The 25,464-nt window shown below is 34.9% G+C and overlaps 2 protein-coding genes across 4 annotated transcripts; one reads left to right on the plus strand and one right to left on the minus strand.

The window, feature by feature from the left end:
* Nucleotides 1-7,118: 7,118 nt before the first annotated feature.
* LOC127859382 (uncharacterized) lies at nucleotides 7,119-9,493 on the plus strand. Its single transcript, XM_052396734.1, has 2 exons — nucleotides 7,119-7,274; nucleotides 8,152-9,493. Exons 1-2 carry the CDS (start codon nucleotides 7,272-7,274, stop codon nucleotides 9,127-9,129), a joined length of 981 nt encoding a protein of 326 aa, XP_052252694.1. The 5' UTR covers nucleotides 7,119-7,271; the 3' UTR covers nucleotides 9,130-9,493.
* A 1,360-nt stretch (nucleotides 9,494-10,853) lies between these two features.
* Nucleotides 10,854-20,191, minus strand: LOC127859384 (uncharacterized). Of its 3 annotated transcripts, none has more exons than XM_052396739.1 (4): nucleotides 20,093-20,191; nucleotides 17,747-18,318; nucleotides 17,384-17,473; nucleotides 10,854-10,993 (listed from the first exon to the last, which is right to left on the minus strand). In XM_052396739.1, the coding sequence occupies exons 2-4, from the start codon at nucleotides 18,313-18,315 to the stop codon at nucleotides 10,930-10,932; spliced, it is 723 nt and encodes a 240-aa protein (XP_052252699.1). In that variant the 5' UTR covers nucleotides 18,316-18,318; nucleotides 20,093-20,191; the 3' UTR covers nucleotides 10,854-10,929. The 3 variants fall into 3 exon arrangements, with proteins under 3 accessions (XP_052252699.1, XP_052252698.1, XP_052252697.1); XM_052396738.1 differs by having other exon boundaries at nucleotides 19,977-20,114; XM_052396737.1 differs by lacking the exon at nucleotides 20,093-20,191 and adding an exon at nucleotides 19,073-19,161.
* Between the last annotated feature and the right edge of the window lie 5,273 nt (nucleotides 20,192-25,464).

Below are 25,464 nucleotides of genomic sequence, written 5' to 3' on the forward strand. Positions count from 1 at the left end.
GTCACAAAGAAGGGAAAAAAAACCTGACTTGCGTTCCTAAATTGGACAATCTAACCACAATACTTTACGACAGAATTTTTTTAGTCAGACTAATACATAAGGGAGCCGGCCGATGTCTGATCTATATGATATAACTTGACGCTAAAATGGATCAGAAAGGGATCACCACAGCAGGTTGCTAATACACAATGTAGACTTCCGCTGTTTTATTGTTGTAGCATGTTTGTTTAGGAAGCATAGGCAAAATAATATGGAATCCAATTTTGAAATAAAAAATCGTCTGAAAATAGCGCCGTAGATTGTTAATTGAAGAGAATAGATGACATCAAAGTCGAAGAAGTGATTTTCTAGACACCTGGAGATAACTGAGGACGACACATACAATTAAGTATATAATAATACGGCTAATAAGCATCCCATGGAGGCTGATAATATCTTATTTAAAAGTCAACAGATAAGTTCAGGCTAAAAATCGTATTTTATAAAGAAATATAATTGCATCTCTGTCCGATTAGATGTCTTGCAAATGAATGTTTATTTCAAATGTAATATGTGCTGTGATAGAAACCAACTTTGCGCATAAATTATTAAGTTATTAAATAACGTGCCTTGAATTTTTTTTTCGTCCGTGAGAGTTTAAACCTGTATTATACTGTAAAAAGCACCCATGGTACTTCACCGATGTTATTTCACTTAAGACTTTTACATACGGACAAGTTTTGAATGTACACACATTCACATTGACATACATTATGGCAAATAATCGTATCAATTTAATATTTATCAAGCATCTTACTTAATGACCAGGATGGTTTAATCGCCTTTTCATTAAATATATATTTTTAGTAATATACACTATTATTAGGAAGGAAGGAAGGAAGCAAGGAAGAAAGGGAGGAAGGAAGCAAGCAAGGAAGGAAGCAAGGAAGGAATCAAGAAAGGAATGAAGAAAGGATGGTTCGACCGATCGATGGATCGATTGAAGAACGAACGAACGAACTCATGAACAAACGAACGAATCAATGAACAAACGCACGAACGCACAAAGTAACGAAAAAACAAACGGACTGACGAAGGGATGGAAAAAAATAATGAATGAATGAACGAGTAAATACAAACAAAAACAAACAAAAAAAAAGCATAAAACATAAATGAATGAATAAAAGAACAAACCAACAGATCGAAATAACAAAAGAACAAACAAACGAACAAACAAACGAACGAACCGAGGAACGTACGAACCAACCAACCAACAAATATTAAACACGAACGAACGAACGCACAAACGAACAAACAAACGGATGGACGGAAGGACGGATGAAACGATAAATAAATGAAGCAATTAATATTTAGATAAAAAGATGGGTAAATAATTAAAAAAATAATTAAATAAAATTACGTGCACACTTCTTGTGAAAACGATTATATGTTTCTATTTTAATAGAATCGAATCGATAAATGCCACATAATAAGATTTATTATTTCTGATATAACCAATAAATGCCGAACTTGGGAGAAGTCGGTACCTGCGCCAGCGTCTGATACAGGTAGCTTTACTGAATTCCCCTTCATACAGCGCTACTTTTTATATAACAATGACCAAACTTATTGTGCTTGCACTTTCAATTATATTGATTGATAAATGTCCCGTAAGCAATGTTTAATACTATTAATATCACTTTTATACGTAATAACATGTGGGATTTTGGTACACTCGGTGTCAGAAAGCGTGTAAAACTTCACCGAAATCCCAGTTTAAAGCGCTATTTCGTGTCAAATACACGAGTGGAAATGTTTCGTAAATAACATGGGTAAATGCCGTTGAAGAAGTGTTAATTTATTGCTAATACCAACATGACACGTAATAACAGGTTCGATTTCGGTCAGCGCGCAGGCGTTTGAGAGCGTTATTCATGTACAGAAAAACCCGTTATAATTAGCTAATGTTCTCTATAAACGTTTATTTTTTGCATTCGCAGAATAACTAAATGACACAAACCCCTTATACATGTGTCATATGGTGTCAAAAAGCCCATAAAAATAATCATGAATATCGCGTTAATCTACAAGCAGTATATAGGCAATGAAGCCATTTTGGTGTTAGCTTGTCTAGGTTTGCTACCCGCTGAGCCACGTGATTAAGTGGGCGGAGCGATCATAGATAATGCGTCATGTCAATTATATAAAATCTACGGATGGCTATCACATGCTAGATCATGTGTAGAAAGATCGATACAAACGATAACAAGATTGTATCCAGCGTTGGAAGTATTACATTTGAAATATTACTGTTTTGACTTCGATATGAAATGTTGTCTACAAGATTTGAAAAAGCTCGTAGTTGATTCCTGGCATGAAGGATTACTTGGACGCTTTAAACACCAACGAAATGTAGGAGAACATTGAAAGAGACTCACACATCTTAGTTTGCTCGGATCTCGCCTTACTAAAATCAGACTGCATGTGATTGAATTGCCCACCGGGCTACCAAGTTTGGAATCCATAGATTTATCAGAAACAAGCTGGATTAGTAATAATCTAAGAGATGACGAAAAGATACCCAATGAGCCCTGCTAAAAGAGAATATAGAGAGTTGTCTTGAATAATACGAATCATATGTTCTTCCCGCATGTATTCATGTATATTCAGGGGTCAGCTCATGAGAGTATTCGTTATGTTGACATTTGTAACCGACGCCAGGAAATCATTTCGCCATGCCTATATAACATTGCGGAAAAGTGTACGCAGCTGGGCACTCTAGTTCTCGGTAACTATGACAGCTATAAGCAGCATGACGCAAAGTTATGTCCGTTCGATTCAGAAAAAACGACGAAATCAACAGAGGAATAAGAGATGTGGCCTCCAAAAACCAACCCTTGTATGCAATAAAACTGAATTTCCTTGAAGCGACTTTAGACGATGAAACAGTTTTGCACGTTTTTCAAAACTGTTCAAAACTACAATGGGTTGAAATAATGGGATGTGCAAGTCTTTCGAACAACACATTAGGCACCATTACCAACGGAGAAAGGTCTCGTGTGATGAAGATATCGAAATGCAGATTCGTGACGCCAACATGTATTGGCAAGGCATTGGACAGGTGCAGTCGATTAAGGGCATTGCACGTAGAAGGTATCGGGGCAATCCAACATATTTTAGATAAGCACAGCTGTCAATTGTTTGACTGCTTGACAACTTTGAGTCTCGCCCACTGTTTCAATCTTTCTGATGAATGTCTCGGCCAAATCGCAAAACGCTGTCCATTCTTGCGTAGTATAAACCTAACATGCTGTTGCAGAATAACAAACGTCGGCTTCATTCAGCTTGTCAATCATTGTCCAAGCATTTCAGAATTATCCTCAAAAACAGTGCAGAGCACAAGATCGGTTTGACAAGCCGTGCGTTCTCCGCAGTCGCTAAATGCCCGAACAATTTAGAACGTTTAATTTTAGGCCGATACAGTAAAATCACAACCGAAGCTATATGCAAGCTGCTGTGCAAATGTCGAAATCTAACTGAAATTGTGTTCTACAACACATACTAAGAATGGAAATTCGATGTCGTCATAACGGATTCGAAACTTGACATGACTCAGACCGAAACAAAGTAATTCACGGAAAGACCTCCACGGGAATTAGATAGGCTAAAACTAAAACCAAGATATGTTGGTGGTATTGTATATGTATCCGTGATTCGCTTGCACAGGGACTGTTTAAGTCGCAGAAACAAAGATAAATTGTTCACGTCCCGGGACAAGGCCGGTCTTCCATTAGATTCAAACATATTGATGCATATGTATATTGGTTGCTATAGATTCCTGCTTTATTAAAATGGTGATCATTAACCGATGTTCAAGCTCCGGGTTCCATTCACTAAGTCAACACAAAAAGTATCCTCGCAATATCAGAAGAGATACGATAATGACACGGATTATTTAAATGTATCATTTAATTGGAACACAAGTGCAAAGAAATATCCGTACATTCAGATACGTCTACGTAATGGTAGTATTTATTAGTCAATTATATTGATACGCATGTATTGCTTCACTGCGTATTAAAATGACTATTATAGATGGGGATCCAACAGGTAAACAAAGATAAACAGCTCGAAAAGAATTTAAGAATTTAAAATCCTTTTTTGCCTGTCTTATTTCTTATTTTAAAGTAACGGGTGTCGGTTTTTGTTAGTCAATAAATGCAATAAATAAATATATATGAGTTTAAAACACAACATAATCTATCTCTTGGATGTTAAACAGTTGAGTTCCCTTTTAACGCCCATTCCAATCAGTTTTTTTCATGCATATTTTTATGTGAATATTGACGTATCAACGTTTGTGAATGTACTTTTTTCGTTGTCTATTTTAGATGTACTTTATAGCTTGAGTAAATATCTGAATGCATATTTATTTTGACTGTGCCTATTGCACATAAAAGTGTTGATTTTATAATTTAAGATGATGATTGTTTCTCTGGTATTCGTAGGAAGAAATCAAACTAAACAACGCAATACAAATATGTGATTTTGATCTTGAGCGTTGCTGACTGAAATGTTGTGCAAATAATCTTAAATAAAATCTTAAACATTTTAGGTAAGTGTCATGAAAATCGTTCAAATGATATGGAAGATAATAAGCAGACTCAAACACGTTACAATTAAGCAGACTGACCATCAGGTCATTCTCATGAGATTAGAAGCTGAATTGTGATACTAATTAATGAGATGGTGTTTAAATATGAACAAAACACATGTTCCAGGCAAGTTTGTTTAAGAAGCTAGCTACATCCCGAGATTATAGATCTGAATGATGGTGGGCTCAAATCGCTGGAATCTATTGAATAAAAAATGATGACACGTATGAACTGCCTGATAAAAAAAGAATGTTTGCGAAGCTTCCGATTTTCGATACTGATATGAAATTTTGAGTTTGTCCAAATAATAGTAGTACGAAGCAATAGCTCTATATGTCTTGGTATGATTACCGGTAAGGTGGTCGAACTTGAGAAAGCCACTGCAAGCGAAAGTTACATAACTCCTGTCCCATTCCATGCGATACAATCTGGTATTCAATTGTGTACTTGAATGTCCCTGTTAATCCAATGAAGGCGTGGCAATCAAGATAAGGCATTTTATCTACGACAAGATGAAAGTCGAAATGGTCATTACAGAAGAAAGCTAAGAGTGAATTCGCAGAATGTGCATGAAACGTGACGGTATACCTAGAAGCATGTGTGGAATGTTCACTCTATTCAATGAAGGTTGATTCGTAAGGCGCCAAGGGAATGCACTGAAAGGAACGTCATTTTACGTGAACGAGAAATTCCCGAGGAAGTTGCCGCTGAGCGTCGGAAGTTGCCACAACGCCCGCAATACTGGCAAAACCGAGTGAATTGCATACGGAAAGCTTCTGTGAACGACAAGCCAGTTCCGGACTAGGAATATGGACACGAGCCACGCATTCTTTTGCAGAAAGTGCATATTCTTACTGCTGCCAAACAAGACAGCGTTTAGTACATTTTTATCTGTTTTTCTTAAAAATCTGATCAAATGAAATCTAAAATCCACTTGAATAGTACCTAATAATTACAGTATAACACACTATTCTGAGAAGCATTATATTACTTTGCCAACTCATTATCTAAAATTACACTTTTCGTTTGGTGTTAGTAATACTGAGGCATATTCGATAGCTGTTTTAAATACTTTCAACTTAAATTATACAATATCTCAGTGGATATCGACTTATCCTACTAAATAAGGGCTTCTTCAAAGACAAAGAAAAATGTATAGTTTTTTTCAACAGGACAATTTTTTAAAGCAGGAAGCTAAAAGTTAAATGCTTTAAAGTTGAAGCGGTAGAAACATGTTTAATCAAAAAGACAAGAAAAACAGTTGTGCGCACCGGGTTTAGAGCCCGGGTTCTCTGTACTAAACGTTTCCATCTTCACCACCTTGCTTTTTCGGCGTGCAATAGTTAGCTGTGTTAAATGTACTTCATGCCAGAAATTCATAACCTGTGAACAACTGTAATGAAATAAAAAGTTATTATCCAAATTATTTCATCGATTTACAAACTTTACAAACGCCGCGCAATTTCATCCACATTCTATCCATAGATGGTGACGTCAATACGTTATTGTCACCTCTATACTAAGATACATCACATTTCCCTGGTTTAGGGAATTATGCTTCCGCCAAAGTAGTTCTGCGTAGGAATGAAAATGATAAAAATAAAAGAAAAAAATCGTTTTTCATTGTATATTTAAAACGGAATGTTGTTTAAAAATGTTAATTAATTATTTTAAAATGTGATTTTGAATCTGTATTAAGACTGATAGCGATTATCAGAAGCACGATTAAATGACCTACTTTCGCTTTCACTTTTCTCTCGAAACAGAAGTGCTACCAACAATTCCTTTCGCGTTTGTACACAGGTCAGTAAGACCGGTGTGTACACAACGATTCATCAATGTTATCTGATAGGTACTCGGTTTACAAAACGCATTTTTTACAAAACGTCTATGTTCGGAATTTTGACAATTGTCTATATGCGAACAGTTTTCGTTCTTCGAACAGGGATCTTATCACAGATTTGGCATGTATTCAAGTTTGCCATGCAATGCTTTATATTTATAAATGTAAACATTGAATCTTAATAGCTCTAGTAAAAAAAAACAAGAAAAAATTAAAGAAAGAAAAAAAGTAACCCTCAACTTGGTTCGAACCACTGACCCCTAGAAAATATACCGACAACAACAGAACTCTCCAAATTATTCAATCGTTTCGCTTTGCAACGCTTTATAAATTCATATAATGGATATTTTAGAGCATGATAGATGTTCAGTACTTCTGTTTCCTACCAAATGTCATAACTACAACGAAAATTTGCAAATCTGGAACATGTTTACAAAATATATTTTGTCAATTTACTAACGTGAAAAGGCCCCTTTAACAAATGCTACGCTGTGAAATATACACGACTACAATGGAAGCGTTAAAGTGATAACGCGTGCAATTACCATACATAAATTCGTTTACACCGCTTTAAACCTATCAAACAGGCAAACAGGGTAGATTTTGCTATTATCTAAATTACCCGTAAATAGTTTGCTCGGATCGCTTATCTAGTTTATCGATTGTAACTTTATACATGGATATTGGTGTATTTGCGTGCTTTTGCTGGATTGTTTCTTAACGCTATTTGCTGGTGATAAACTCATGAAGAAATACCTAATTCGAAAACATGGACTAATGCTTATCATCAAGTCATGGTATTGTACATTGTTAAATTATTGTAAGAATCAATATTACGACTCGTTTATTAAATATGCTGAATCTGAAAAATAATAGCATTGTTTTGCAAATGAACACTTACATGCCGAAATATATACTTTACAAATAACTTATGATAACAGATTTGAAGTCGTCATAAAGTTTTATTGCCTTTCAATTATGGCTGTCAACATGTCTGCTTGTTCACATTTCACTGGTTACACGATTTCTATCGATGAATGACGGAATCTTTTTAGTTTTCCGTGTCTGAGCGTCTTCATCTACAAAAAAGTACCTAAGACATTTTAATAAACAGTGACGTGTTTGTACGATTTATTTAATTTTACGTCTTCATCTACAGAAATATATCCGTAAATAATCGTCAGAGTGAGCGTTTACAGTGTAAATAAGCAGTTAGGCTGCGTTTTTGCTTACAATGTAGTTTTCCGATTTATTTTTTAACAGTGCCAACATTAGTTTTGAAACGATGGCTATAAACGCATTTAAGAAACGATTCAGCATCTTTAAGTTGACAACAATGTACACACCATGCATAAATTGACATAACATTTCGAATTGCTTTTTGCTGCATTTTAAACACGGACTCTTATATATTAGTCAATATCATCTATAACGATTTGTCCAGCCTTACTGTATTTACTGTCGTTCGATGTCTTATAATGAAATTACGAACGATTATGAACAGGTTGACTGCAACAATACTTGATCAAAATAAGTTAAATCATCATAGATCGGATCGCCGAAACCAAATAATAATGCATGCATCAGCCTTAGTTTCTTACAGAAAATCTGAAAGCATGCTGATGTATTATTCAGTGAGTATTTGAGTCGTATTTCATTGTGATTTTATTATAGTTTCACAAAGATGCTCAAGATATACTGAAGAACAAAATCGACGCTGTAGACAGATATAGGCATGAAGTCCTCCGTTTCCTCATAGACCTAAGGGATGTTGGCATTCAAGGAAGGGAACACATCCAAGAAATGTATAAGAAAAGTCGAGGTGTCGACGGAGAGCGTAAATACCAGTACATAGCTATTGCATTAGTTTCACTTCAGGAAATCATGCAAGAGGATCATTCTATTGTGGAACAGTTCAGGAAGTACGTAATCGAACTCGATGAAGTCAATTCGAGCAGAACGCTTCTATTTCAACGAGTGTCGGTTGTGATGAACAGTACTGTCAAAAGTTTGTCTTTCCATGGCGAACGCCGTGTGTTTGATCCAGATAAACGCTACTTGTTTGAACACATAGATAGCAGAGTGAAAAACAGTTCAGCGTTAGTAGTAACCAATAAGGTCCACTATTGCTTAGACAATAATATTTTACATCAAATGCATTTAGATTATGTTAAACATTTTCAAACAACCGAAGAAATGATAATATTACTATATTCTCATAATATTCCATGTGATATACCATTTAATGAATGTTATTTAGTTCTTACAAAATTCGTGGACAACGCTAACGAAGTCATTTGTTTGGGCTATGACAAAGCTTTTACGACAACAAACGAGGAAAAAGTAATTCAGCATCTTCGTAATAACGACAAAATCAAACTATTTAACCCGGGTGAGATTATGTTAGAACTTGAAAGAATAATGCAGTTGGCTTTTGCATTTCCAGAATGTTCGGATGATGATGAAGACGATCATGCAGAAATATATCTTGAAGCTTCAGTTCGGATTCCACACCGTTTACATTTATGCAATAAATATCTGTCTAGGACATGTCAACGGTTAAGTCCCAAAAGCCAGACTATCAACATAAAAGATACCAAAAAGACATTCTCCACGAGATTTTGTTCATGTGTGAAAGAATCTGCTAAATAGCTCACCTGAGCACGAGGTTACATAATTTGATTTTGTTGTCTACTTTCATAGTCGTTCAATGTCGTCTATTTGCTTGAACAATTCCATTTCAATTTTTGGTGGGATATATCTAAACTATTTAAGAATTTTTCTTGGCCGTAATGTTATTCATAATGTTATTCATTTCTCTCGATATTTAGAAACATTTGTGTTTATTAATGACGGCTTGACAGTAACTGACCACACTATGGTAATATTGTTTCATTTTCAGCATTTTAGGCAATCAATGTGAACTAAAGTTTGTAGTATGCGTTTAACGCTTTAAAGTGATGTTATGCGCATCTAACATTATATGCTATGTTTATAGATGTCTATCGCAACCGTTGTTTATTTTTGGCGTTTTCACTTTATACACACTTATATTTGTTAATGTAGCATCAACATACTTAAACATTATCCCGAAAAGAGAAAAATAATGCATTTGAATATCAACCGTTATTTCGTTTTGACAACTGACGACAGAAATTATTCGATGTACAATGTGAATCTAAATTTAGTTTTAGAGCAGATTCGTTCATAGACAACACACGAACACTCACTCCGATCCTAATAAACGGACAGTTCCGCTCGGCTTAGTGGACTGTGCAGTCATGTTAAATATCGAATATATTACATATTTCTATAAACAACTGGTAGCAAGATGAGTTGCAGATAATTGGTCAGTTACCACATTTTAACTAACTATTTTGACCTGTTAATTCTGTTAAGCTCATTTCAACAGTAAAAAAGCCCATAATAACGCTTTAAGAATAGGATATATATATCATTAGAAACGATATTTAAACATATAGTTAATCCGCTCAGAAATACGATATCGAAACGAAAAAAATCGATAGAAAGCCCATAGTCATTGTTATTAGTAAAAACCATTTCGGTAGTCAGAACATTGCTTATCAAGAAAGATACAAGGAGATTCATTTTAGACGATATTTAACAGCGAAGTGATCCTTTAGCAAGCATACTTATAGTTGATTGTTCTGATTAGCCCTTTACCCCTTAGATACGTATTTTCACGCATTCGTAATCTCTTAGAAAGTTTAATTAAACTTAAGACCTTTCTTACTGTATTTAAGTTTTGAAATGTTGTTTTTTGCCAACCCTTAGATACGGATAAGCAGCAAATACGCCATTTTATATATATGGGGAGCATATAGTTGCCAGTTTGGGGTTCCTTTCTTACTTCCGTCATACTTAGTTTCTCATAGCGCCTTCAATATTTTACCGATCTCTTACATATTTGGCATGTAGGTACCTTGCATGGACCTCTATCTTTTGATGAGGTTTAAGGTCACAGGGGTGAAGGTCAACAAGGCTAATTATATAGTTTATCAAGGTCACAATTTGGTTACAGTTTCTCATAGCGCCTTCAATATTTTATCGATCTCTTATATATTTGGGATGTAGGTACCTTGCATAGACCTCTACCTTTTTGATGAGGCTTGAGGTCACTGGGGTCAAGGTCACTGAGGCTAACAAAAGATTTTCTCAAGGTCACACTTTTTTCCATACAATTAAACCATATATCGACAAAACATCATTGGGGAGCATCCATCAGTCTTACTGATATCCTTGTCACTTTTACTTCTGAGAGGGAAATTATTAAAAGATGCTGATAAACAAAGATTTAGAATAATTTCATGTACTGCGTTTCAAATATCTTGATATCCTTATGAGACCAGTTTACAAAATGCTGCAGCTTATATTTTGTAATGAACGTATACAATCATAGCACAAAAGTATCGCTACTTGTTACGGTCATTTTTATATAAAAGTGTCCGTTCGCCGAGTTGTGTATGTGTCATCCGAGAAGTTCTTCAACAATGATCTGCAATAGACAAAACATCTTAACATTAAAACATTATTATGCATTGTGTATGTAACATTTTTTTAAATATTGGATTATTATTGGAATACTGGCTAATGTGTTATTTTTTACGTTGTTTAACGGGACCGCCAACCCTTAATTCCGACCAATACAAATAATCAAAATACTGAAAGTACTGGGGGCGATTTTGCTCAAATTTTGTGGTCGTTAAAACACTATACACCGTGATGCCAACCAATTACACTTGTTGAATAAAGCAGATGGAATTAAGGAAGAGTGACAGGCTGTCAACACAATATATGATTTAGCTATTGGGGTTAAAAGTAAAAGCTGCTTTTTAAAACAAGTCATTGCCGCACGTGCCAATTCATTACTGCGAAACGTTTGTGAATACAATTTTGATTATTATCATTTGAACTGGTGACATAGATTATTCTTTGACTTAGTGTTATATGTATCCAAAGTTTCTATACATCATGTAGGTTCCATTATTATTCATAGATATATATTCGATCAACATATTTGCTGGATTTCAAGTCACACCGACACAGTGTAGGTCATGTAGCGACTTTATTATTGTTTTGATCACTTGGAAACCATTAAAGCAAATGTATTAGCTGCTGTGAAAGGGACAACCACAACATGTATTTCGTGTGTAAGGAAAAAGTTCAAAACTGGCATGAAAAGCACGGGCGAATTGTGATATAAAAACTTTGTAGCGCAGAGAACATTGTGATGTTTACTTTTACCGTAAAAAATGTAGCGCGTGGTAATTAAATGTTGTCGCCCATATTGCGACCGCAGTTGATTTCTTAAAACGAAAGAACATAAATGCGCTGTATCCGTTAAGTGTAGATAGTTAAGTATTGAACCGATATTTCGTCGCTGTATTCACCTTCCATGAGGACTGCGTGTTACTCGGGCGCTAATGCCACAGTGCAAAGATGTGGCCATGGATGGAACGCGCTCATCGGAGCTATTTTGTTTGCGAATGCAGAATGTGGATGCAAAGTGGTTAAATGCAGTAACGTACATTCTTCGGTAAACGTATTTTATGTTACCTATGCCTTCTGCAATTCGCGCCAAAAAGTACGTTGGTAAACTTTATTCCTATTTCGGCCCCCGAGTGTGAAGGAGTTTTCTGCCGTTCAGCATAAACTTTAAAATGAATCGAATACAACTTTTGTTTACTTTACTTTCTTGTACTACTGCTTTTGAACTTCTATTTGTTTTTACTTTAAATGTTTCATCAGTTGAAAAAAGAGGACTTAAGTACCTGCAGCGCTTACCTGATACCAAACGGAGCTTAATTGTTCTGAGGAGGTAGTGATCAATAGGTTTCAAAATAAAACTGCTCCAACAACTCGCAGACACGTATTTTTGTTTAACAAATCATAATTTTTAACTCTCATCCGCGATTTTTGTAAATTCCTAGCAAGTTTCATGGTTAAGTGCGTTAGTGATTTGTAGTATTCAAGTTGTTTTACTAATGCAAGATACAGACAACTTCTAAACTCATCGTAGCCACGTGTTTTTAAAGGACGGTGGAATAATTAATACAATTTTTCTGTAGTTTTTTTTAAAAAAAAAGATCGGCATGAACTTATATTGTACATTTGAACAATGTTTTATTGAACATGCTGTGACTTCCATAAATATGTGTCGTGTTCTGTGAAAGCTGGTCATAACGCATGTGAGTAAAGTGTCGTCCCAGATTAGCCTGTGCAGTCCACACAGGCTAATCAGGGTCTGGGCGACACTATCCGCCTAAACTTGATTTTCGGTAAGGAGGGACTTCCTTGAAACTAAAAATACCATCAAAGCGGAAAGTGTCATCCCTGATTAGCCTGTGCGGACTGCACAGGCTAATCTGGGACGACACTTTACGCACATTAATCAAGCCCAGTTTTCTCAGAAAACGACACTTATTGTTAAACCTGATATACATGAGCTTTGTTCGTATAGTTGAACAAAAACGTTGCCTGATTCATGTCCTATATTATTTCTTTTAAACGTATACGGGTTATTTACATTCAATATTGATTAACCGCTAAATGTATTTAAATACAATGAAACACAAAAGTTGCCTATTGGTTAAACATGTCAAAAGCAATTGCTTTAAAAATTTCCAGGACAGTAAAACATAATAGTAAGCATTGCGAAGCCAATGTTATGACTCTGACGAAACTATTGTGTTTTATTTCGTGTAACTTTTAGTATTCTTTGCATCTGTAAAATCGAATACTTATTATAATTATAAACATAATAAGAACAAGCATGTGCATATGCACAGTAATTTCTAATAGCACAATCTTTAATAAAAAAATAAGTATTTTATTCATGTTGCTAATTGTGCATACTTAAAATACAGAAAGCTGACAATTTTAAGTATGTTTTATCAATTAAAAAACAAAGAGCGCTTAAAAGAACCTTTTCAGGTTTTGGTTACCGGGGTATTTGATAAAATTTTACTTAACATTTACCACGCTCTAAAATATCAATTCTATGCATATTTAGAGGATCAAAAAAACGGACAATTCTAAAGCGCTACAAACGCGAAACGATTGATTAATTTGGATATGTGTTTTGTTATCGTTATATTGTGTGACACTACGAGGATTGCTTATAAAAAGTATTAAATACACATCTAACTATATGAGCACGGTCGGCCGAGAGATTAAGGTTTTAGACTTTTACTCCAAGGGTCAGTGGTTGAAGATAACTTTTTTTCTTTCTTTAATTTTATTCTTGTGTTTTACTTAGTTATTTAGTTCAAATGTTTGCATTTATCAATTTAAAGTATTTACTGACTTCAATACATGCCACAATCTGTCAAAAGCCACTCCAAATTTATCAGATTAGCGTCGGATTTGCCGAACAAATATTTCTAAAAATAAACTAAAAGTAAATCTGTTTTTTCAACTGCGTCCACGTGGTCTATTTTGAACTTTATCACGTGTGTTTTTTTCCGTTGTTTTTTGCTAAAAACACATACTGAACGAAATAAACTGGCTATGATCGTTCAAAAGTTACTTAATGGCAGGATTGAAGATGCTGAATGCGATTGGCAGAAATGTTCAACACAAATGTACAAAATTACGTGTATTATTCTGGACCTTGCGATCGCCTATGATAATAGCGAAAATGGAAAAGGCAATTTCACTTTTATTTCGCTTGCTAAAGTGTTTTGGGCAAAATGACCGCCCATGTACTGATCCATTTGTTATGGCTTTTACTTTAAAATGAACCACGTGGATCCAGCATCAACATTTATGACGTGTTTCACACCTCTCAGTTTTATTTATCATCTTTGAATGAACTCTTTTATTTCTCCACATATTAATTTTACTCTTTCTTGACACAATCTGATTATTTTTAATTGATGACTTCCATTTCTTATTTAAATGAACTAATCCAAGTGAACTAAAAACTACATTACACTTTTAAATGAGACCTAGCATATCTGAACTACAAAAGTTATGATATACAAAAAGGCGTGAATGTTTAGCCATATCATAAGAAAAGTCCGCACTATTTGAGTATAAGGTGCATGTTAATATGCACTACTGTTATAGTTTCTGCTTCATATTAGCACATGCTTATGCAATATGTGAAATGCTGTATTTTACAGGTTGTTGTGTAGCTGAATACATGCTGCTATTGATGTTGCACAAATATCAAGTATGAATATAAATCGATTTTTGCCGTAACTACTTGAATGATATTTAAATAGGATTTAAATTGTTTAATTTTGTATTGATTAAAACGGCTTACTGAAACGCTGCCATATAAAAAGAAAAACTGTTATAATCATGTGAGATGAAACTTTTTTTTTTAATTTAAATATATTCAGTTTATCTACAATAGGATATTATTAGATTTCTGTAATAGCAACTTTCTTTTTTAGTATACTTTTCATTATCATTATTTTTAATACTATACATTGGGAAGGTTAGGTCGACTTTTCTCGATCTGTAATATGTTTTTTTTTTATTCTGGCAAAGTGCGGTCTCTAAATTGATTTGTAAAACTGCCCTTCAACAATGCGTCTTGCACAAAATTAAAAGTTGTTTTACATTAAATTCATACAACTTCACCAATACGCTCACTACACGTCGGTAAGGGTTGGCTATATTGGAATTACCCTGTCCCGTAAGTCTATCGGTCTAGCCAAAACCTTGCCCGGACTGAACGCCCAACTGTATTGAATGATAATAAAATAACTCCTCACAATTGTTCGCCTATCTGACACGATATATTTCTTTATCGTATACAACGCCAATAAAAAACTTGAGGTCACAATTGCTTGTCCGCTCTATAAATTTTCCATTTATGGGAGGATTTTAATGTGTATTATGTATATGAGCAAGCGTATTTTCTTTCAAGGGTACTGTTATAATTTGATGTTAAAGGGATTTTTTCACGCTTTGGTAAATTGACAAAATTGAAAAAAGTTGTTTCAGATTCGCAAATTTTCGTTTTAGTTATGATATTTGTGAGGAAACAGTAATACTGAACATTTACCATGGTCTAATATAGCCATTATATGCATCTTTTGACGATTTTAAAATCTAAAAATTATAAAGCGTTGCAACGCGAAACGATTGAATAATTTGGAGAGTTCTGTTTTTGTCGTTAAATTTTGTGAAACTACGAAGATTGCTTATATAATGTATAAAATACTTCAGGTATATGTACTCGGCGGAATAGCTCAGTAGGCTAAAGCGTTTTTACTTCAGGACTCCAGGGGTCACTGGTTCGAAACCTGGTCCGGGCAATGTTCTTTTCCTTTTTTTAATTTTATTCTTGATTTTTTACTGGAGCTTTTACGATCCAATGTTTACATTTATCGATATAAAGCATTTAATGAATAAGTTAAAAAATGCCAAAATCTGTGAAAAGGCCCCTTTAAAGGATAGATACATCTATGTCGGCCGAAAAGGGGCTGGTCGTTTACTTTTCTATGGTAAACAATAGATACAACCTAGTTCTTCTTGAATGCTTTGAGCTTATTTGAGCATATACGTACAGCTCAAAATTCTTCCTAAGTAAACCAAATTCAATGTGAACATTATTAAGTCTCCAGTTTGTCTATAAAATCGAATGCAATCAACCAAATGCATCGTAACACATACAATACCTGTTACCATCGACTTCAAATCGTTAGTTTCTGTGGATAAATGCTCCAAACAAAAAGTTGATAAACAAACGTAATCAAACCGAAACCGGAAGTTTTAAATTTCAAGATCCAATCTATCTTACGGAGGTTCCGTAGATAGTCGATGTACCACGATTGGTTTATTAGACACGAGATCTATCTTGCCAAGGTTGCCGGAGATAGTCGATGCATAAATTAGCATATTTTCAAATTAGAAAAACTCGGCGTTTTTGATTGCAAAATAGAAAACATTTTCTCGAACCGTAGACGTGTTTAAAACTTGGATTTATATCATCATTATGCGAGCACATCATATCAAGGAAATTGTTTTAATGTGCGCATTATGGATATATTTATGATCTGTTGGTGTTTATAAATGCCAGAAAATAGTTTTTTTCCTACTTTTACCTATTAAAGTGCCGACTGGATTTCAGGCGGCAGAGTTTACATAAAAAATGCCCTTACATTTGCATCTCACAGACCCGGAGGGTCAATACTTGAAAGTTGGATTATTGCAAAAAGACACGACCAGGCCAAAATTTGTAATTACTACCTTATTTCAGACTCTTTCTTACCTAAATGTTAAACTATATGATCTTGTGCCTCTAATTCGTTTTAATAAAGACGAAATGTAGTTGATGCCCATTTGGGTTTTATTTCAAGGTACGATTATGATGCTTTGTATATTGTATAACCATCGAGTAGTTACCGATATACTGCAATCAACGTGAGATGCATTCTCTTTTATGGCTATTTCATTCACATCATGATGTTATGGGTGAGATTTAAATGTTTTATTCATCATTCTGATCAAAGTGTGAGGGCTGGAGCTCTATAAAACTGGCTTAAACACTCAAATTCTGTGCAGAGATCGTTCCTTGGCAAAGACCCCAGTTTCAGGCCAAAGGTCAATATGCAGTATTGGTTGTAAAGGCTCTATGTGTGAATAAAAGCGTTAGGCATGGGTATTAAACCCTTTGAGTGAACGCTCTAGTTGCATGTCGTATAAACATCCGAAAACCAATCAGTTTAATGCTAACTTTTACTACTTATAATATGTTTATTAGAAAAGCATCTTTCCCTGATGAGTATGCGTCTTTTAAACAAATATTTCTCACATTTCTAGAAGATATCTGTGTTATGTTTATATTAAAGAAAGTGAAAGGCTGTCAAGAAACCGTATGTACACTTAAACAAAAATAGCCTTTATATGTGCGCTATATGTTACTTACACAATCCCTATGTGTTGATCCGAGCGTTTGCCAATGGTATCTGACCAGATATTGGGGTGGGCGAGGCACTCAGGAGGGCATGGAAGTCCACTGAAATACAGACGATCCAGTAATGTTAATATATTGTCACACTGTGATGTATGTTTGAAATATGTTATAGAAAGCAGTTTTACGCCATTTTACCAAAATACTGTAGTAACTTTGGTTCACGATAGAATCAATAATCAACCAAGGCGCTAAAATGGTATCTTCAAATGGCACTTGATAGCAGTTCAGCCTTTTCATTAAATACATTTTCTTTGAAGGACCAACCTTATAAGAACCTGAGGCAAAAATAAGGCAAAAAGTAATGAGTGTGATCACCTGGTACAAAGAAGTTTGCACCTCGAAATGAGCGCGGAATGCTCCGAGGGAACGGATTCCTGCCCGGGATGCACGAACTCCGGAGCCTTATCCATAGCCACGGCCCCCAGCAGGAAGCCATGTGCAATGGGTTGTTGAGTGGTTGCTGCAATGCTGACATCCGTGGTATTCAATGTCATTTCTATTGCATTTAAGGCATTGACGGTGGAGGAAGCCGAGACGAGTGATGTTCGATTGATGGGGGAGGAAGCTGAGATAAGAGATGTCCGATTGACGGGGGAGGAAACCGAGATGAGTAATGTCCGATTGACGGGGGAGGAAACCGAGATGAGTGATGTCCGATTGACGGGGGAGGAAACCGAGATTAGTGATGTCCGATTTACGGGGGAGGAAGCCGAGATGAGTAGCGTCCGATTAATGTTCCCCAATGCCAGTCCATTGGCATGGATTGTGTTAGGTTTCAGGGTAAACAGTATGTGTTGGTTTTGGGAAAGGCTATGGCAAGGGTTCTGTGTGACGGTGTATAGAAGAGAAAAAAATGCTAACAGCTGGGGTAGACTGGATGTCATCGTCTGAAACATATTAGATAATCGTGTTAAAAAACGTAACTAAAATTGGTTTAACGGTGTCAATAGAATGTATGTTACTCAGACAGCAAGTATCCATAATTATAAGTTGGAGGCAAAGTATTTTTTATCAAAGCCGAACTGCGATCTTAACAATTGTGATTGGCAGCTTAGAGGTGTAGAATTACCGAAATCCCAATAAAAGAATGTTTATTTATTTGAGATAATTACCAAAAAAAAATTGTGTAGCGCTTTCCATAATAAAGGTTGAAACAATGGCATATGAGCAAAGCTAAATATGTATTATAGTACGTTAATATGTAAAGGCATTTGGTTTTTCGGTACCAGCTTTGCGTAACTTATCGAAATCGCCGTTATAAAATCGTATTTTTTTTGTATGTAAAAAATGTTGAGTTAATTGTTCACATAATTGACATCGATACAGCAATTATCAAAGTGTCATTTATTACTAATTTCACGTGGGAACATGGGGCGTCTGGTATAACCAGATTAAATATGTACAGTTACTGAAATCCCCCGTTTTGTAACGTTAACTTATTTCAGAAAACAATCTAACGGATGTTTTATTTTGCGATAAATGTGTTATCAGCAATGTTTGATATTCACATCACTGTTATCAGTAAACATGTGGGAGTTTGGTACCCGCTTTATCATGTATCAATCTATGTACACGTAGCGTGCAGAATGTTTTCACAATATGTGTTTTTGAAATAACACTTGGCCTTTGAGTGTAACTTACCTATGCTGGTTCACGATTTACTCTGCAATCATGTTTTAAGTTTGTCCACATAAAAGGATTACCTGTTTGTAACTTTGTCAAAATAAAAATCCGTGTAATTGTGTTCATAAATTGTCATATATTATATATGGGTTGCAGTCAAAATATCACAGAAAAAAACTATAACAATAATGTAACTTAACAATACTATTTAAATCGATCAAAATCCTGTTATGTGCAATTGCCACATGATCTACCTCTGATCGGAATCATTCATATTTCTGCGCGGAGATAATGTGTTTGATGACATCATAGCAGTTAGTGGTTAAATATCAACTTCGATGCTACTTTCTTTTCTATTGTGTTTTGTTTGCTTATAAGTTTAATTGTCACTTAAATATTCTTAATTTGAAAATAAGTGAAATGAAAGATAACACATGCACACTTAAACGACGCCTGTTAAATCGCCGGTTGAATATGTCTGTCCTGATTTGGAATCATTCATTGTTTGTAAGTACAATTACATGATGCTACTGTGTGCAATTGTATAAAGGGGCGATTCCAATATCTCGCCTCGGTCAGAAGTGAACATTTAAATAAAAATTTATAATATAAAACCAGAAATAATATCAAATCAATTTAAATGCGTTAAATTACTTTTTCTGTTTTGACGATGCGGATTTTGTGAATGCTATTATTGGAACCAATCAAATATCTGCACCAAGTTTGTTTTAATGTACAGGTAGCTACTTTATTAAAAAATTGAAATTAATCATGAATAAAGGCAAGACAATCTTAAACCAACTACATTACTTTTAATATCATGGATTTAATTAGATATATTAACGAAAACAATCAAATCTCTGTTCAGAAGACGCGACTAGAATGGGTGTCCGTTAATTAACGGTTGTATTATTTTACTTACATTAAACAATCCTTATCATGATATTACGTGTCAGGTTCAAGCACACACCATTAAGTTTGCACTTATTTAATTTTTTTTCAAGCATATATTTGAATAAGATAAATACAACAATTAACCTTATCTCGCCGTTTGGAATGCGATCTGTATTTGTTAAGTCACGCAAGCTGGAATTTATCTATGGTAACGTTATTTATAGAATAAATCATGTGTCTGTAAACCGTCTTATCACGAAAGTGGTAACGACGTGTTTTTTGGCGGGACAAAATGAAGGAAAATCATGAAAAGCAACGTCGTTAAATGTAAACGAAAGATTGGAGTGTCTATGGTCACGAATCCATAAAAAATTACCGTGATAAATAAAGTTTTCGGCCTTTTGAGTAGCATTTGTTTCGTTTCTGAATATTTCGATAGTTTGTATAAATAATTTCGTATTAATTACTGAAGGATGTGTTAGCAAGGAATTTAGAAAACTTTCAATGCTTGTGTCTTTTTTTACATAAATAAATGAAAGGTTGTACTTTTACCGCAGGGTACGATGATTACCATTTAATATACTGTTGTAAAAATCTTGAGTTTGCGATGAAAAAACTATGCGATTTTTTTTAATTTAATACCGTTAAAAATGATACAAGCTACTTGTAACACTCAAGCAAGAGCATATATTTGTAGATATAATTGTAGATAAACGAATTGTGAGTTAAACTTTTTGAGCTAAACACCAGTTTCCATAGGCAATCAGGGTAATATGTTTGGTACTAAAGACATCATTTAGTGGTTAATGAAATAAACCAAACCAAACAAGAGGACCGGAAAGGCCCAAAGTCGCTCACCTGAGATACACAGATACTAACATGTTCTGTGTAGCCCAAGATATCATAAGAACACATGTTCTGACCAAGTTTCATATAGAGTGGACCATACATGTAACTTGTATAGTGCTAACATCGTTTTACTATAACCTTATAAGTAAAAATGCTCCGCCCACTGGCGACCATGTGTTTTAAGCAAAGAGATCGAACCATTTTCGAACTCGTCCAAGATATCACCAGAACAAATCTTTTGACCAAGTTTCATGCTGATAGGACAATAACTTTTGCGGCCGTTAGAATGGTAACAAGGTTTTACTATAGCCATGTAAGGAAAACTACCCCGCCCCCAAGCGGCCATGTATTTCAACCAACCGGAATTATTTTCGAACTCGTCAAATATATCATTGGCACAAATCGTCTGATTAAATTTTATGAAGATCGGACAACAAATGTGGCTACTAGAATGCAAACAAGGCAAATGTTGACACCGCACAACGCACAACGCACGAAGGACGTAGGGCGACCACAAAAGCTCACCATGAGCACATTCTGCTCAGGTGCGCTAACAACGCGAATAGATTAAGAAAACCTTAGTATTTAATTACTTCATAAATTATCAGAATAGAACAGAAAATAAAAGTTTATTTTTTACTTAAGCATGTGAAGATCATAGTAAATAACATACATATAAATAAATAACAGCATGCGTTGAAGTACACAAAAAACACACATCATTTTTAAGAACGGTTAATATTTAAACATATTTCGGGAGAATGGTACATGGATGGGGTTAATACACAGTGATCACACAATGTTATGCGTATAGTTTTACAAATATAGCAATAATAACATAATTCTGACCTTCGGAATGCGAAGCACATATGTGTTGTTCCAGCAGCTTTATAAACATTAGATGAATTCTGCTAAAATGCTACTTTCCGAAAACGCAGTCATTGTTTATTGGGAAAATCTTGATGTCATTTTTTTCATTTTAGCTTAACGAAGGTGTAGACAAACTAAGAGTGCCCAAAAGACAAGCAGTAATTCAAGTAATCAATCTGTGTGATCTTTCGTATCACGGATAAATCATCGACACAGTAATGAAGATACAATTTACGATACAGCCAACCGATGGGATTAAAACGTAGATAATACAATATACTTTTCTATTTTATTGGAGGTGAAGCACTGCTTTCTGTTCAAATGAACAAACATTTGAAGGTTGTTTTGATTTAAACGACGCTCCAGTACACGTACAATTCAATTATAAATAAAGAACAATAAATAATATCCTTTACATGAAAAAAATGCTTGTTAATGAATTCGCTCTAAATTGTTCATTGAGATCCCATAAACAAGTTATAAATAAATGACAAAGACAGAACAGATATTTTTTTTATAAGAACATCTATACGTCGCAAATACCAACACATATTGAAACGGCAATAATGACTAACATTTCAAAAATCCAATACGAAATTAACGCGCAAAATACACGAAATAGTCATAACACGCTTGCAATACGTTCTTTACTCATTTTCGCTTTTTCGAGCTGTGTTTCGTGAGATAATTGGCTTAAGTAAGAGTAAGTGAAGTGACTTGAATATTTCTTTAGACAACACTTTTTGAAAACAAGATCATTTTAACTTGCCCGAACATTTTGAAACATCAATTCACACCTGTGTACCTTAGTGTTAAACTGCATATTATGTCAAAGGAGCATCTCTATGACAATGTTTAACTTTATCATAATAGTGCAATATGACTATTGATAACTCAAAGTGTAATAATTGCATTGTCCTTTTTCCAGTGTCCTTCATATTAAAATCCATTAGAGTCGTTGAAAGGCGTTAAAATTATCAGAATGCAGGCCGATTATAAATATTTTTAATATAGTCAGTGTAAATGTAAAATGTTGGTAAAATATACACAGTTTGCATGCGATAACTATGTGTTACTCGATGTGCACTTTGTGTGTGTTGTATCCCTTTGACATGAAATAATACTTCTACAACACAATTAGAAACATGTCGATTGAAAACGCATTTTATAACGTACAATATCTTGAACAATCATCCCCTGACATGCACTCGCACTTGCAAATATTTATATAGATGAACTATAATGTGAAAGATTTAATTACATTGCAAAACGTAGAGTAATGTAAGAACGATATGTTTTAAAGAAAAAACAACAAGAAACATCATATACACTGAAGTATGTTCAAATAATAAATCGAATGCTTATAGGAACATTTTTCTATAACACTATAATATTTTTAATTCAATGCATGTTGCCGATGGGCATACAATTATGCACGAAATAAAAACACATGACAAACACACACCTATAAAATGGGGGTCACCGCATTGAAGCACACAATATCAACACATAGCATCGGGGTTTAAACCCGGATTACGGAGCCTAAGCTTCATATTCGTCCCAGATTTATTCATTAAACATTTAAGTGTACATTATAACCTGATATCATCGCAAGTGTTAAACTGCAAATGTGAAAGGAGCATCTCTGTGACAACGTTTAATTGTATCAAAGTGTAATATGACTATTAATAGCTCAAAGTGTAAACAATAATTTACCTCTGACCAATGTCCTTCATATAAAAATGCATTAGGGTCTTTGAATGACGTTAGGATTATCAAGGTGCAGTATGATTATATATATGAACTTGAGGTGAAAATGTATTGTTAACTTATGTTAGTTATGTTAGTTCCGAAATACGTTTTTGTTTTCGTTCGATGCTTTAAACAAATTTAATAATTTTAAACCTCTCACATCCGAATAGCTAAAACTGGTGTTTTTCGTCACAGAAATACGTCATAAATTGCGTAATCAATTGAATGAAATTAAAAGTACGGACAGCTGGTTCTGTAAAACATTTTAGAGAAAGAACACAATAAAGATGAACAAAACAAAGTAAGATATATATTATAGACGTTAATACACGGCTGAGCCGGGCCGGGCAGTAATAATAGGACCCAGGTCGCAAACGGCTAAAGCCCTCGGGCCGTAATGCTCCCTTCGGGCCGATTATCACTGCCCGGCCCGGCTCAGCCGTGTATTATCCTCTCAGTAATTCAAGGAAGTATTGATCCAATATGTACCACTTAAAGTCCTATCAACACAACCCATCAAACACAATTGACCCTAGTGTAAATGTATACTTTACTTGTTAAACAAAAGTCAAATCAAATAAACATTCAAGCAATCATGCGTAAATGGGCCCATACGTAATACATTGCCGTTCAAAACACATGTAAATATGATTCGTTTATCGGCCAGAACTATTTTGGCATCATGAGAAACACTGATAAAAGCAAGACATTTTACCGTTACAGTTGCAACTGCGACTAAAGGCTAAACAATACCATAGTATATCTTTACATATGCTGCTACCGTTGCAACTACGACTAAAGGCTAAACAATACCATAGTATAATTTTACATACACTGCCACCGTTGCAACTACGACAAAAGGCTAAACACTACCATAGTATATTTTACATACGCTGTAAAGCAAATGCTGTCAATGTCAAATGAAGATTTCTGTTCACTTGTAACTATATTTCTTATTGTGTTTGAAGACACAAGACACGAGAAACCGCTACATCCACCCACATACTGTAAATGCTTACTTAAGTCATATTACTGATACAACAGATTGGAATACAAACCTTTATATTCGATTATTATGCATGTAATACATATAGAAAGTAGGTTTATTTCAATTTGATACTTGTCAAATGCCTTTATATTTGTTGTTTCTCTTTCTAGTCTGGAAAAGTTCAGTGCATGCTTTTGAGATTTATGGCAAAGTGCCGAAAATACTCAACTTCACACTTTCGTGAGCATAGCAATATGCACAATTACGGTTACTTTAAAAATTATTCAGAAGTTAACATGTTATAAATGTGAGCAATTTTGTATTTTGTATTATTTATCTAAAATGTGTTCACGATCGAGCTCTCGATTTCTAATTCTCTCGTAGGACAATTTCTATAAACACTGAACAATTAAAACGTCATTTTAGTAAAATAGTATCTTCAGATGATGATGAAGTGCCGGTGACCAGGCCACGAAACACGCACATGTCGCATGATTGGGAACCAGGGACCAATCAGCAGGGAGCTGGATGGGAACGCGCGTTCTGACGCTGTCTTCTTGCACTGGCTGTGGACGTGAATGGATGTCAGAGGAGGTAATCACGTGATAGTCAAGATGGCGACGTTCATGCCGAGGCAGGTATTCTTCGCCGTTTTATACCCCTTATTACATGTATTAATTGTTTAAATGCCGCTCACCGGCCATATCAGCAAGACATTAAATAGCGTTTATTTCGTATTGATATTCACTCTTTATCTCGATTTAACTCGCTGCGAAATTACTTAGCTGGATGACCTAATTAAAGCTCTACTAAGAAACTTTGCGGGGAGTAAAGTCGAGATATCAAGCGAATTTTAATACGAAATAATCGCTAATCACATGTTTACTGATTTGGCTGGAACGTGAGCGTCATTTAGAAATTATACAAAAGTAATAAAGGGTTTCCCTCTTGACTATCACGTGATTACCCTCTCTGGAATGTGTTGCTCTGATGTGAGGATTTTCAGAATAAGTGTGGAGCTATGTGTGTGTCAGTATGTGACTGTGTTGGTTACCCT

The sequence above is a fragment of the Dreissena polymorpha genome, chromosome 15 (assembly GCF_020536995.1).
Source record: "Dreissena polymorpha isolate Duluth1 chromosome 15, UMN_Dpol_1.0, whole genome shotgun sequence".
Lineage (NCBI taxonomy): Eukaryota > Metazoa > Mollusca > Bivalvia > Myida > Dreissenidae > Dreissena > Dreissena polymorpha.